At 35.6% G+C, this 16,434-nt stretch overlaps 1 protein-coding gene across 1 annotated transcript in view; it reads right to left on the reverse strand.

The window, feature by feature from the left end:
- Nucleotides 1-16,434, reverse strand: part of LOC145263218 (uncharacterized) — a 198,280-nt gene that overhangs the window by 170,339 nt on the left and 11,507 nt on the right. The window contains exon 2 of the mRNA XM_080120302.1: nucleotides 15,291-15,416. Within this exon, the coding sequence (XP_079976428.1) occupies nucleotides 15,291-15,416 (126 nt within the window). The remainder of the gene's footprint in view (nucleotides 1-15,290; nucleotides 15,417-16,434) is intronic.

Consider the following 16,434-nt stretch of genomic DNA (forward strand, 5'->3'; position numbering starts at 1 on the left):
TGTAAAATAGAATTGTCCCCAGAGATGAGTAACATAAAGATGAAACATATCAAACTGTAGACAAAATATATAAGAAGATTACGAATGACGTCACGTTTGTCGAGTTAAGAAAAAACGAATGACGTCACGTTTGTCGAGTTAAGAAAAAACGAATGACGTCACGTTTGTCGTTAAGAAAAAACAAATGACGTTACGTTTATCGTTAAAGACGAATGGTCACGTTTATCGTAAAAAAAAACAAAACGAATGACGTTTATCGAGCAAGAAAAAAACGAATGACGTCACGTTTATCGAGTTGAAAAATGATTACGTTTATCGTAAAAAATAAATGACGTCACGTTTATCAAAAAACGAATGCAATCACGTTTATCGCTAAAAAAACGAATGTCACGTTTATCGAGTATGAAAAACGATGTCACGTTTATTGTTAAAAAGGAATGACGTCACGTTTATCAAGAACGAATGAGGTCATGTTTATCGAGTTAAGAAAAACGAATGACGTCACGTTTATCGAGAAGAAAAAACATCACGTTTATCGTTAAAAAAAACAAATGGTCACGTTTGTCGAGTAAGGAAAAATCGAATGATGTAATGTTTTTTTGTTACATAGGCATCACCACTTATCAAGGTCAAGAGGCCATTCGAGGATAAGGGTTAAAGAGTGTACAGTAGAAATTGGACAATATAGTAATCGTTAATAATGGAAATTCGGTAAATTTGTTAACTTATATGGAACGGTTCATCAAAAACATTTTTACGTTAGACTTGAAGACAACCATATTGTAGTCAGCTGGAAAGCAGGAAAACTGGAGACAATTCCACAGGTGTGCACTTCTAAGAAAGAAGCTTTGTTCATGGAATCTACGTTTAGGTTTAGGCACAGATAAAGAGTGGCGGAAATTATTGATAGTGAAAATAACTATAAAGCAGAGACAAACTCGCAACATCTCTTCTGTGAGAAAGAGGTTACAGGGAAGAAAAAAGGACATCCCCTACGAGGCTACGAAGTCTATTTTGAACTCTATCAAGGCAGGCCAAGTCCTTTCTAGCAGCTCCTGCCCAGATGTGGCAAGTCAACCATTCTTGGACGTACCTGGCTCTTATATAGATAGAGAATAGTATCAGCAGTGAGATATTTACCGGATCGATAGAAGGATCCCACCATTTTTCCAGCGGCCTTGGCAACAGATTTGATGTACGTGTTCCATTTAAGATCGGGAGTAAAGGTCAAGCCCAAAAGCTTGTCAAAACTTGAGGCCTCCTGAAGACGAGAGCCATTCATTTCAATTGATGCCAGGTGTGAATCAGAATGTTGATGATGTAAAGAGAGAAGCTTGGTTTTAGATGCATTAAAAGTAACCAGCCACTCCTTTTCCCATTGTACTACGTCCTCAGGATAAGTAGCTCCTGCCCAGATGTGGCAACAGTCAATCATCCTTGGACGTACCTGGCTCTTATATAGATAGAGAATTGCATCAGCTGATCTACTGGATCGATAGAAGGATCCCACCATTTTTACAGTGACGTTGGCAACGGATTTAATGTATGTGTACCATTTAAGATCAGGAGAAAATGTCAAACCCAGAAGCTTGTCAAAATATGAGACCTCCCTAAGACGAGAGCCATTCATTTCAATTGATGCCAGATGGGGATCAGAGCGTTGCTGATGTAAAGATAAAAGCTTGATTTTAGATGCATTAAAAGTAACAAGCCACCTTTTTCCCCATTGTACACTAGCTCAAGATCAGAGGAGAGAGAATCAGAGAGAACTTGGTCGTTTACGGTCTTAGATGTGCTACCATAGATAGTAGTATCATCAGTATAAATGTCTACAGATGATGTCTATGAATGGTGTAAGGATGTGATTTGGAAGATCGTTAACGTATATCAGGAAGAGAGTTGGGCCCAGGATGGACCCCTGGGGGACTCCAGCATTAATACTGACAGCTTCTGATTTCTGCCCATCAACCACTATTCTTATGAACCTATCAGAGAGAAATGCTTTAATAATCGAGAAAACATTTCAGCTATACCGTAGCTGGAGATCTTGTGAAGTAAACCTTCATGCCATACTCTATCAAAGGCCTTTGATATATTAAGAGCAATTGCCCTAGAAAGGTTGCCTCCGTCGAGAGATTCGCTAATCCTATGAGATATAACTGTAAGCACATCTGCTGTAGATCTAGCAGAACGGAAACCATATTGCATGTCACTAAGGAGGTTATTTTTGTTGAGATGGTTGATTACTTCTCTATTTAACACAGATTCCAGCAACTTACTCATGACGCACAGGAAACTTATTGGCCTGTACTGAGAGGGAGATGAGCGATCACCTGAATTCTTAAATACGGGGCATACTGATGAGATTTTCCAGGGTGACGAGAAGCAATTCTCCTTAAGACAACGTTTAAACAGTTTTGTAAGGATGGGCGATAGTTCTGGCTGAAGTCTTTTGAGTACTATAATTGAAATACCGTCAGGGCCGGTGGAATTAAGGTTTTTAATTAGCTTGGCATGTTTTCTTATACAGGAGGAAATATTGGGGGTTGGCGGCCTTGGTCACAAAGATTAGAATTAGCTGCAAAGTTCTTGGCAAAGAGTTTAGCTTTATCTGGTTCTTTTATGAAAGTTGGGATAGAACACATGCTTCTGTTCAGGATTCTGTTCGTTATTTGCCAAAAACTGGTGGGAACCAAGCCGCTGCTCAGCTACTTTGGACCTGACGGACTGAGCATGAAGCTCTCTTGCGTTCTTTATTACTTTTTACAGTGGCCGCTGGCAGTCCTGAAAGCAGCTTTAGTCTCAGTACATCTATTGCGTTGGAAGCAACGGAAAAAATGATTTCTGTGCGCAATTGCAGCACCACAATCCGGAGAGAACCACGGCTGACTGTTAGATTTTTGCTGGAATTTTTTCGAGGGTATGAAACGGTATCTACCTACAATTAATCATTCCGTCAGGTCTGATACTATAGAGGACACATCCTTGTTAAACATGGAACGCAGAGGTAGATCTGATATAAATGTACAGACGCTGTCCCAGTCAGCCATAGAGTACCTCCCTCAGATGTACCTCTCCATCGTACAGTATATCAATACTGTACGATGGAGAGGTACATCTGAGGACTTATTACATTTCATTTTTATTTTAATTGACGAAACAGAGTGGTCGGAAGATCCAAGTGGAGACAGAATTGTTAAGAAAATCGAATGACGTCACGTTTATCGAGATGAGAAATCAAGTCAGTGTTCCTGGAGACATCGAATGATGCAAATTTGTCATGGGTTGCGTACGGCAGCTGGCCAAAAATGTAAAGTAAACTTTGTAATGTAAGTGCAAAATATTGCCTCGATGTCTTTGCCCGTATACGTCACTTATTTCAGTTAAGTTAGAAACTTAACTAAATAACTTAAATAATTTGTTGAGAGAAAATTTATATTTCTCTTCTGTGTCAATTCTCTCTAAATAAAGCAGTATATGAAAACTCTTGACAAACGTTTCCTTGTGTCCTTTTCATGAAAAGAAGCTTACTTTTATAGCAGCTACTAGACGAATCAGTAACGATGAAAAGAAGCGACTATAGAATAAGTGAGGAAAATGTACTTGCGTGGGCATCGCGCACGTATGTATAAAGACTGTTTTATTATTGAAAATGTAACGATTTTACTGAAAAAGAAAACGCTTTCGAAAAGTAGAAAAAAGAGGAAAAAAAAAGAAGAATCTATGATTATGGCGTCTAGGCCGCAAATTCAGAAACATAACATAATTTTTATTTATTTATTTTTAGAAAAACAACACATTGTTGTTTGGATTCTAAGTTGAAAATAATTACAAATTCATGAGGTTGAACGATAATGTTCAACTTCACCAATGTCTATTATATTAAATTTTAATTTCTGCATATTGACACAATCAGGAAACTGTGAGAATTCTAAAGCTTTTAGAATATAAATCTTCTGAAATCTAGAGCCTTCAGCAGTGAAGAGGTGGGATTTTGCTGATCGTTGGATTGGTAAAAGGTATATACATCGAGTTGGTAGTAGGGCAGTAAGTTCCTATGTAACATTGCGGCGATGGGACGGAGGCTGAGCTTGGAACTTATTTGATTAGAGGTTCTTTGTAGAACTTATTTGATTAGAAGTTCTTTTTAAGAAGGAGAGACTAGAGATTGGTACGAGGGGCGTGCAATAAGTAATGCCCCTGGCCCACTTTCAGTTGTCTGATCTACATGAAATTTTGCATGTGCAATGATTTATATCTCTACGGGTTATGTGGCAAATTACTGCGCTGAACTAATTGTGGTTTCTGTTTTACGTGTGTTTGAACTGAGTCAGGTGTGAAATGGAGCCTGTTGAATGTCGAGCAGTGATCCGGTTTTTGTATTTGAAAGGACGCACACCACAGGAGACTTTTGATGAAATGAAAGAAACTTATGGTGATAATGCCCCATCATATAACCTTGTAAAACGCTGGTATCGTGAATTCAAACATGGCCGGAAGTCTGTGGAAACAGCTCCCAGACCTGGTCGCCCCCCTTCTGCCATTGATGAGGCATCTGTCCGTCAAGTTGAGGCTGCCATTCTCTCGGTTTAGCCTTCGACCGTCATTAAGCATGTTGGTTGTTGTCTTGGAAAAGAAAGCAGAAAACTTACTGGCTCCGTTTTTTTGGCCGTGGTTTCGTATGTGTGAAAAAATAGGCTGATAAAGAGAAAGCAAATTTGATAAGTATCACAGGGGATTATCTCCCTTCCAGCTTCGAAATTTTAAGGGTGTACGATTTGTTTTTCTAAAATTAGAGGTTCCCAAATGCTATTTTTCATACATATGAAACAACAACCAAACGACAGAGAACAACTCCAAGAATACGAAATTTGTACGGAACCGTTTTTGTAAGGTTTAATGGAAAGGAGTTTTGTCTTAGTAGCATTAAATGTATCCATCTGTTTTTGGCCTAATTCCACTATAAACTGGAAGTCAATTTTTAAGATTAAGTTTGGTTTAAGTATGTATGTGTTTATTTTGCCTACATTCAAGAGTATGGTGTAGTTTCATCAGTAGAAATAGCCATCCTGAATATAATTTTATCAATAATTGTCCAACTATAACTTAGAACCAGTAAATGGGGATATTTTTCTTTGTAGATGGTCTACTTATTCCTTAATTATATCCGAAAAAAAAACAACAATTTCCACTATTTCAGCTGCTTTGAAAACTTTCCAACCAGACCATATGCATCATCACACTGGATTTAATTTTTGACTCCATTATCTTTAAAGAACAATTTTCGCCTTTCAGATTACCTTGAGAGAATTTTTTTGCAAGCTGAAATATTATGCGCGGTTTGTTTTTATATTTTTTTTTAAATATCCAACATTTTTTCACTTATTGTCTTGGCAATTTATGACTACAATAAATTGCGGTTTCACTTAATGCCATAACAAGCAGATTCTAGCATTGCTACAAATGTAATTTGCTAATTTCTTTCTCTCCTCCGATGAGAAGAATAGTAATAATAGTATTTTTTGAAGCTCCGTGGAATAAGACTCCGGAAAGTGTTTTTTTGAGTATTCAGTCGAACAGTAAATTTTGATTGTAAAGTTCAACTTACAGTTTTAATTGTCTCTATTGCGTATTGAGCTTTTTTATTCGGTTAGGATTAAATTCTCTATATATAAATACTGGTATTTATATTATATTGAAGTTTACCATGGTGTATATCAGAAAACACTCCATTCTTTTGATTTCATTACTATATATATATATATATATATATATATATATATATATATATATATATATATATATTCCTTCCACCAATTTTAATCCTTTTTAACCCACGGAACAAAAATCTTCAACCTATTCCCTCTCTTTCTCCCCACCCTCTCTCTCTCTCTCCCTCTCTCTCTCTATCTCTCTCTCTCTCTCTTTCCAAGGAACATAAATCTGCCCCTGATGAGTTGTTTGATGAATTTCCATCATTCAACGAAACACGTGTAAGGCACATTATACTACTAATGAAATAACATTTACCAATTCAGAAACACCAACTGAGAGATCTTTTAAGAATATTAACTTTCCTTTTCAACACAATTGTTTGAAATTTTTTTCACACCTCCTCCCAGGAGGGGGACCTTTGTGACCTTTTGGCCAAGATCAAAATGTAGTATCTGTTCCGGCAGATGCTGCAATCAAAGACCATGCCTTTGCGGCAATCTTCTGGTCCACGTTGGGGCAACCCTACATACCAGTGTGCTAATCACTGTCCAACTCCCATTTCCCACCTCTCGGGAGCTGGTCCCCTTTCCCCCCTCTCTCCACATTAAAACCGACCTTATGCCTAATTTGCTCAGTGGAGAAGCAAATAAATACAACAATTGTTTGAATTTTTTGCTCTTTGTTTACCGAGTATATTCGTCAGGTTTGCGTGTGTATGTTATGTAATGCATAATTAATCTGTGTGTATGTGTGTTTGTGTGTGTGTGTGTGTGTGTGTGTGTGTGTGTGTGTGTGTGTGTGTGTGTGTGTGTGTGTGTGTGTGTGTGTGATTCTATGTATACCTATGTGCACGTACAATTATGCATATGGATGTGCGTTCTTATTTGTTTATGCATGTGCGTGTGTGCGTGTGTGTGTTTGTGTGCATGTGTTTTTTTTTTGTTTCGGAATTTATACGGATGTGATCTACAAGAATTTTTTCTATGGTTGTAACCTTTATTTAAATTGATCTTGAGATAGGGCCGAGTTTACGTTGTATAACATTTATGTGTGAAAAATTATTTATTAATCATTAAATTTGTCCAAACACGTTTTTATTTCCTCTGCTCCTCATTAAAACTGATGTCGATGTGTTATAATAAATGTCACAACGATATTTGTTTTTTATTATCTTTTGTCTCCAACTCAGAATTATGATGCATAGGTTTTGAAATATATTCTTTAGCCACCGTGATGATGCAATATACCTTCATTAATAAACTATCATGGTGACCCGACGTAGCCCGGGATATAATGGGTCCTAGATATGACCTTAAACTATATCCGATGGTGAGGCCCCAGCTTCCGGGCTTTGGGGAGTGTGGAGCCACCCTTTAATTGCCATTGCTCCCAGGTCCAATCTGACCCGGAGTGGGGGTATCTGTTAGGGTCCCAACTATGGGTTGAATAGAAACTGACTTTAAAAGAAAAACAAATATACTCTATTAAAAAATCTTTCTTCAAAATCACAGGATTCAGCATTAAATAACCTGAAAAGGGTTGATATGCCGTAAAACAAAAGCATAACATGTCTCTGTTCAGTTTCGAAAGACAAAGGATACCCTCTGTAGGTGCAGCTGTGCGTGTAATTGTGAGGCAAGGGTTGCGCAATCTCCAACCACACTTCTCCTGAATCGGTGTTGCCTAAGTCCAGTGGCAAGGAGAAGTTCAGAACGACTGAAAACAATGCCGAGATAAGCGGAGAGCACATGAAGCACCTAAAAGTCCCAAATAGTCACCCATTTAGTAGTGACCAGGTTCAACGTTGCTTAACTTTCGCGATCCAACGGGAGCCGGTGTGTCAACGTGATTATACCGTACAATAGGATAATGATCAACAAATATTTCACTATTTTTATTGTCATTGAAATCAGTGGAATCGCCCATTTTTCTATCAAATCGATTGACTGCTTGCTCTAGATTGGGACCCATCACCATCACCTTCACATGCCTCTCGCTAAGACTTATTCCACAATACATTGTAGTCTACATTACACTGTAGAGAACCTACTGTTAATTTTATAAAATTATTTATATATATAATGGCTTGAATACAGAATATATATATGTATATATATATATGCATATATATATGTGTATATATATGTATGTATATATATGTATATATACATATATATATGTATATATACATATATATATATGCATATATACATATATATATATATGTATATATATATGTGCATATATATGTATGTATATATATGTATATATACATATATATATATATATATATATATATATATATATATATATATATATATATATATATATATATATATATATAGATGTATATGATTGTTGAGCTGGATTAAATCCGACAATATGAAATACAATGGAGGTGGATACTCAACGTTTCGCCCGATTTATGCGGGCTTCTTCAAGAAAATTAAAGTTTGTGCCTATTTCTATTCTAGGGAGGCCAGACCCCACAATTTTATTATACCATCCCTATTTAAGTTAAAACATACTTTACATAAAATGTATATACATGTATATATGACATCTAATTTACATAAGGAAAACACGCTGCTCTCCCCCATCATTATATATAGCCCCAATCCTCCGACTCTTTCGTCAATAACCATCCCTCTTGAAGAAGCCCGCATAAATCGGGCGAAACGTTGAGTATCCAGGTCCTTCCACCTCGATTTTATTTCATATATGCATATATATGTGTATATATATATATGTATGTATATATATATACACATATATATATGTATATATGTATGTGTATATACACTTGTGCCCGATATTATTCATACCCCTCGGATCTTTGAGATTTCTATAAGATTATTGCTCAAACCAGAAGGTAGACAATATTAAAGGGATTTCAAACAATAAATCAAGCATAAGCATTTAATTTAAACTCAACAAATAAATAAATTATGCAAGTTTGAAACATTATACAAAGAAAAACAATAATGGCACTAGTTCAAAATTATTCATACCTCTCTTACTAATAGTCAATAGCATGCCCTTTATTCTTAATAACTGCCTGTAACCGTTTTGGATATTTATCAACAAGGTTTTTACAAGCATCAACACTGATTTTTGACCATTCTTCAATGCAGTAGTTCTCCAAATCCCTCAAATTTCTAGGTTTCCGCTTTTTAACCTCAGTTTTCAATATGTGCCAGAGGTTTTCGATAGGGTTCAGGTCGGGACTCTGGCTAGGCCATTCCAAAACATTAATTTGATTATCCTCAAACCATTTTTTGACTATTTTGGCAGTATGTTTTGGATCATTATCCTGTTGAAGGACCCAGTTTGGTCCTAAATGGAGCTTCTCCGCATCCTGTCTAATGTTTTTCTGAAGTATCTCCAAATATTACTCCTTCTTCATGGTTCCATCTATCTTGACCAAACTACCTGGACCACTAGCTGAAAAGGAGCCCCAAAACATTAGGCTACCACCACCATGTTTCACCGTGGGTATGGTGTTCTTTGGGTTGTAAGCTTCTCCTTTCTTCCTCCAAACGTAAGAAGCATCCATATGGCCAAACAATTCAATTTTTGTTTCGTGAGTCCACAAAATACTTGAGAAAACGGACTCTGGAGAATTCACATGGTTCCTAGTAAACTTTAGACGTGCTGCAAGGTGTTTTCCGGTGTGCAATGGAGTCCTTCTTGGTCTTCTTCCTTTCAGACCATTTTCATGCAGAGTCCTTTGCAATGTTTGCCTTGATATTTTTATGCCAGAAGACTCCAGATTTTCTAAAATGTCCTTAGTAGTGGTGGTTGGATTTGCATTAACACTTCTTACAATATTCCTGGTGGCTCTAGCAGACAGTTTCCTTTTCCTTCCTCTACCAATCAAGTTGTTTGTTGTGTGGTGGCTCTGGAATTTTTTGATGATGCTCTGTACTGTTGCTGTAGGGACCTCAAATTTCTTGGAAATTGACTTTTAACCTAAACCATCCTTATGTGAATTCGCAATTTTAGTCCTAAGATCATTACTAAGCTCTTTTTTCTTCCCCATTCTAATAATTTTATTCTTTTATTGGTTTTCAGTTGATATCATTTTAATTTCTGAAAAATGCAAAAAACGAAATGAAATTAATCAAAGGTTGTATAAAAGCATTCAAAATAAGAATCAAGCAGGAAACAAACAGTCAGAAACTCGATTAATACTGAAAAAATAAGGGGGTATGATTATTTTTGAACATTGCAGATTTTATAAATAGCTGTATATTTCTTTTATTACAAGTATCCCGAGATTTTAAAATGACGAAAATGATCAGAAGAGGTTTATTAAGAATATGTATCAATATGGACGTAAACAATAAATTCTAACAAAGTTACACCTAATAAACTCAATTTTCAAGGGGGGGTATGAATAATATCGGGCACAACTGTATATGTATGTATATATATATATATATATGTATATATACATATATATATATATATATATATATATATATATATATTTCAGAATGTAAGAGATTATATATAATAAATTCCACAGCCAAGAGCCACAAGAAACTCGATTCTTGGACTTCCGGTTCGTTGAATGTCATGACTCTTGTGGGCTGCGACGTTGTTTGGCTGTGGAATGTATCATATATATATATATAAAGCTGAATGTGTGTGCGTATGTGTGTGTGTGTGTGTGTCTGGTCACGAATAGGCTCCTATATGGTTGACTATTTAAAAACAACTGATTACATATAATGATAGAAGATGTATCGAGACACAGAAATGGGCATGTTTGATCTGGCAGAACGGTGGTTCATTAAAATTGTGGGGTCTGCGTTCGCGCCTGGTCCACAAAGTATGGAAATTAAACATTTAAAAATTTAAATAAAACGTTTACAAGTGTTTTTGATATAGATGTACATAAGAATACTTTGATAAGTATGTTTTAACTTAAACAGGGATGGTATAATAAAATTGTGGGGCCTGGCCTCCATAGAATGGAAATAGGCACAAACTTTAATAAAGACTTTTCATATCTATCTGCGTAAGTATACTTTGATAATTATGTTTCAGTTTGAAGAAATATGGTATAATAAAATTATGGGGTGTTCGTTCGCACCTGACCTCCATAGAATGGAAATATGTCACAAAGTTTAACAAGGTTTTTTTAATATAGATCCACAGAATATTGTGATAAATGTTTCAGTGTGAACAGGTATGGTATAATAAATTATTTGGTTTATCTTTTTTATTTTTACTTTCATCATATTTTGCTTTGGTTTTGATACACCCAAATTCAACCCAAATTAACAACCCTTCCTTTTCATAACCTATCATACTTTCATAAATCAGAGTCCATTTTCTGTAGGCTGTTTTTGAACCCAGTCAACGACGGGTACTTTTGCTAGTATATATATATATATATATATATATATATATATATATATATATATATATATATATATATATATAACACGGAAATTACATAATTGTCGATGCAATAATTTATTTCATCAACAATTATATAATTTCCGTGTTATATTTTTATGTTATTGCTCTGTTTACCACATTGAGCTCTCATACCCGGATTTCCTCTGGAATTATTCCACTATAACACTATATATATATATATATATATATATATATATATATATATATATATATATATATATATATATATATGGCGGGTGGTGAGCAAGATATGGCTTTTGCTATAAAGAATCAATCCTTTCTAGCCTGGAAGAACTTCCCTGTGGTGTGAGTGATCGGATCGTGACTATGAGGTTACCTCTGGTAAATGGTCGTTATACAACATTTTTGAGTGTCTATGCACCCACTATGGATGCAACCGAAGATGTTAAGGCTGCTTTCTACCTTGCTTTGTGCAGTGTAATTAGACGCATTCCTACTGCCAACAAGATCTTCATTCTTGGAGATCTTAATGCCAGGTTGAGAAGAGATTTTGAAACCTGGGATGTGCAGGGTAAACACGGAGTGGGCAAGTGTAATAGCAATGGTCTGATGTTGTTGCAGTTTTGTTCAGAGATGGGTTTTAAAATCGGTAACACCGTGTTCCAGCAAAAAGACAAATACAAGACGACCTGGATGCATCCTGGTTCCAAACAATGGCACTTGATAGACTGTATATTAGTCAGAAAACGTGAGATAAGGGATATCTGCAGTGTTCGTGTCATGCGGGGTGCAGAATGCTGGACCGACCATCAGTTGGTCCGTGCAAAGATTAAGTGTGTTGTGAAGCCCAAGATGAGGGGAGCTTATGTGGTTATTCCAAAGCGACTTAATGTTGCTCGTCTAAGGGGCAATATTGTGAGGGAGAAACTAGTTAAGGAGATGGGAGAGATTGATTGTGAAAACATTGGTCTGTTTTAAAGGAATCTCTCTATGAGGTATGTGAGAGAGTATTAGGTTATTGTGAGCGTAAACATCAGGATTGGTTCAATGAGAATGATACTGAAATTCAGGCTCTACTTGATTCAAAGCTCAGGGCGTTGCATGCTTATCTTGGGGTTGGTTTGACGGATGGTGAGCAAGATCGATTGAGGGACAAGTTTAAGGCAATCAAGCGCGAGGTGCAGAGAAGGATGCGAAACATGCAGGATGAATGATGGAGGCAAAAAGCTGAGAAAATACAGCTCGCCTCGGATTCGAACAAACCCAAGGTCTTATACAGTCTACTGCGTGTAGTTTACGGAGCATTCAGATCACCTATCACTCCTCTGCGCTCGAGGGATGGTGGGGATCTTCTTCGAGACCCTACCGACATTCTTCATAGATGGAGGGAGTATTTCGATGACCTCCTGAACAAACCTTCTTACGTTGATCAGGAGTTTGTTAGGTCGATTCCTAGCAATCCGGTCAAGGATATCTTGGCAGAGGTTCCTTCTCTCCAGGAGGTTGAAGCAGCTGTCCATAAGCAGAACAATGGAAAGTCTCCTGACCTGAATCGTTTGCATGCGGAGATCTTTAAATGTTCTGGACCCAAGATGATGCAACGCTTAGCGGACGTGTTACAGACTGCGTGGCGGGATGAGTGTATTCCGCAGGATTGGTGGGATGCATTGACGGTAGTGCTATACAAAGGGAAATGTAACAGAGATGAATGTGGAAACTATCGAGGCATCTCTTTGCTGTCAGTAGTCGGTAAGGTGCTCTGTAGGATCATGCCAGACAGAATGCTGGAGCACATTGTTGACGATGTTTAGCCTGAGTTGCAGTGTGGTTTCAGATGTCGAGGGACAGTGGATATGATTTTTACAGCCAGGCAAATACAGGAGAACTGTATAGAACTGCAAAAGGAACTGTATCAGGTGTTCATCGATTTAATCAAGGCCTTTGATACAGTCAATACGGATGCTTTGTTGGAGATTTTGAAAAAGCTTGGCTGTTCTGACAAGTTTGTAACCATCTTAAAGCTCTTCAACGATGACATGAAGGATGTGATCAACGTTGGGGGAAAGCTGGCTGATCCTATCTCAGTAGAAAATGGTGTTAAACAGGAAGACATTCCAGCATCCACACTCTTTGCGTTATATTTCACGATGGTCTTTCAGATGGCAGTTGGGGGTTGCTCAGATGGTGTCTATATTCGTTACCGAACTACTGGGTGGTTGTTCAATATTAGGCGCTTCAGTGCAAGTACAAAGGTATATATATATATATATATATATATATATATATATATATAAGCGAAAGTGTCTGTCTGTGTATCTGTGTCTGTCTGTCTGTACACAGACAGACAGACACAGACTTACGCAATAACTCTGTCAATTTTCAATCTACAGACTCGAAATTTGATATACAGGGTACTGAGATTTGGAAAAATCTTTGTAATCCGTAATAATTTGTCTGGTAAGGGGTCAAAGTTCAACAATTTGATATTTGAGAACTCTACCAAACTTCTCCGCCAATTTTGGGTCTAAATACTTGAAATTTTATATATATGTTACTTGTAAAAGAAGCAAAGCAGGCTCATTCAGTCTTTGACAGACTATGGATACCCACGAAGGGTTGCTTGCGCGTGAGATTTTTGTGGCAGGAGGTGCGCAGTCTCCAACCACACCTCTCTTGAGACGACATTGTTAAATACCAGTGGCAACTGAAGTACAGAACGACTGGAAAAAATGCCGAGATAAGCGGAGAGCACATACAGCGCCTAGAATTCCTAAATGGTCACCCATCTGGTACTATATATATATATTCTTCATAAGTTTTGGTTTCGGTTTCGATTCAAGCTGATGCACCCAAGTCATATGGATGTTTTATTTTTATTTTTAAAACGACAATTTTATAATATATAAGAATCGATAGAAAATTGATTCTATAATAATTTTATAATATATAAGAATCGATAGAAAATTGACTCTATAATTATTTTATAATATATAAGAATCGATAGAGAATTGACTCTATAATAATTTTATAATATATAAGAATCGATAGAAAATTGACTCTATAATAATTTTATAATATATAAGAATCGATAGAGAATTGACTCTATAATAATTTTATAATATATAAGAATCGATAGAGAACTGACTCTATAATAATTTTATAATATATAAGAATCGATAGAAAATTGACTATAATAATTTTATAATATATAAGAATCGATAGAGAATTGACTCTATAATAATTTTATAATATATAAGAATCGATAGAGAATTGACGCTATAATAATTTTATAATATATAAGCATCGATAGAGAATTGACTCTATAATAATTTTATAATATATAAGAATCGATAGAGAACTGACTCTATAATAATTTTATAATATATAAGAATCGATAGAGAATTGACTCTATAATAATTTTATAATATATAAGAATCGATAGAGAATTGACTCTATAATAATTTTATAATATATAAGAATCGATAGAGAATTGACTCTATAATAATTTTATAATATATAAGAATCGATAGAAAATTGACTCTATAATAATTTTATAATATATAAGTGTCGATAGAAAATTGACTCTATAATAATTTTATAATATATAAGAATCGATAGAAAATTGACTCTATAATAATATATACGAAATCTGCATAAGTTAGAATATCATATTTATGCGTATCTTACGACCGGGCTTCGCCGGGTGTCCCTGCTAGCTTAGATAAATACTTTTGTAGTTTTAACAAAAGAGCTACAATAATATCAGGGCGCCTTCATTTATGCTGAACATCTACAGAATTCCAACATCAGTATATTACATATGAAAAGGTCCGCTGTAGTATTGCCACGGGTCCCACAAGTTGATATTTATTTTATCATCGGTATTTTTACTATGATTTAAGTTAGTTAATTTGTATATAAATTCAAGTTCTGCTTTTTTTTAAAGTTTGCTGTTTAACGGAGATAAATCGTCTAAGTTCTTAACCGTTTAAATGTGTTTTTGTTTGTAAAGCTTCTTTTAAACAAGCTAAACTTATTAAATTAATTCATTGGGTCAGCGTTCATTGCACGTATATATATATATATATATATATATATATATATATATATATATATATATATATATATATATAATTGCAAGAATTTAAATTGATTATTTGTTTTATTTCATGTGTACTTACCAATGGAACAATTGTAACCTGTTCGTTCTCCAAGACATGGGCAAGAATATCCATTTCCCGGGTGATATACTCCTCGACACGTCGCAAACTTTAAACACGAGCACATCAGATGCATACACGTTCTATCTAGAAATATCGAAATAATATTAAAAATATATGGCAACTAAAACATATTACAAAATAGAAGGATATAATTCCCGAAATCAAATTGTGATTTGCGCTTGGATGAACAACGTTTTCTAACCTAGACAACATCATGAAAGGTCGAAAGTTTACTATGAAAATTAAGCAAAAAATATGACATATTGTAACATGGCCACTTAATAATGCAGCGATAAAAATGCTAAGAGTTGCACAAAACGGAATGCATTAAATCGACATTAGTTTACGTGAAAGAAAAATAAACATATGGATTAGATAGCAAACTAAAGTAAAGGACATCAGCACCAGCATATGAACGGTAAAACATTGATAGCTACGTCATTTTTTGAGATATACAGACAGACAGGTGGAAATCCAGAGGAATATAATCAGCGCAGAATGGAAGAGACTTACGGAAAGATGTGATCTGAAATGCTACCAAAGGAAAAAATAAGTTACTCCTCTGTGATTAATAGGGCTGTGCAAATGTTATATAGACCCCAGGTTCGGTTTTTGCATCGCTTATGCAAACTGGTTCACGGGCACCAAAATATGTATATGTTACATATAGGGGTTTCATTAAAAGAGATTCTTCTTATTCAGAGAGAGTCTTATTAAGAGATGTTGTATCTTAGTGAGAGAGATGTTGTTGTAAGAGTTCTAGAGAGGGATGTTGCGAAGAGAGATTGTTCGTGTTATGACGATTCATATATATTAAAAATATGTTCATTCTTAGGTTAATAGATGTGTTGCTATGTGAAGCTCTTAGTGTGAGGAGATAGTGTTCAGACAGTCTTAGTGTAGATATGAGATGTAGATTCACATTGTGGATATGAGATGTGTATGTTAAGACATTTTATAACACAGATATATAATACAATTTTCACTTTACCTTTTTGTAAGAATTACAAACACAAAGACGCTTTATCAAAACACCTGATGGGTTTATTTCTTCACGACCGGCCGTGGTTTTCTCATCAATAATTCAAAGCTTCACATTTTA

Source organism: Euprymna scolopes, chromosome 38 (genome assembly GCF_053919585.1).
Source record: "Euprymna scolopes isolate OS-2025 chromosome 38, ASM5391958v1, whole genome shotgun sequence".
Classification (NCBI taxonomy): Eukaryota; Metazoa; Mollusca; class Cephalopoda; order Sepiida; family Sepiolidae; genus Euprymna; species Euprymna scolopes.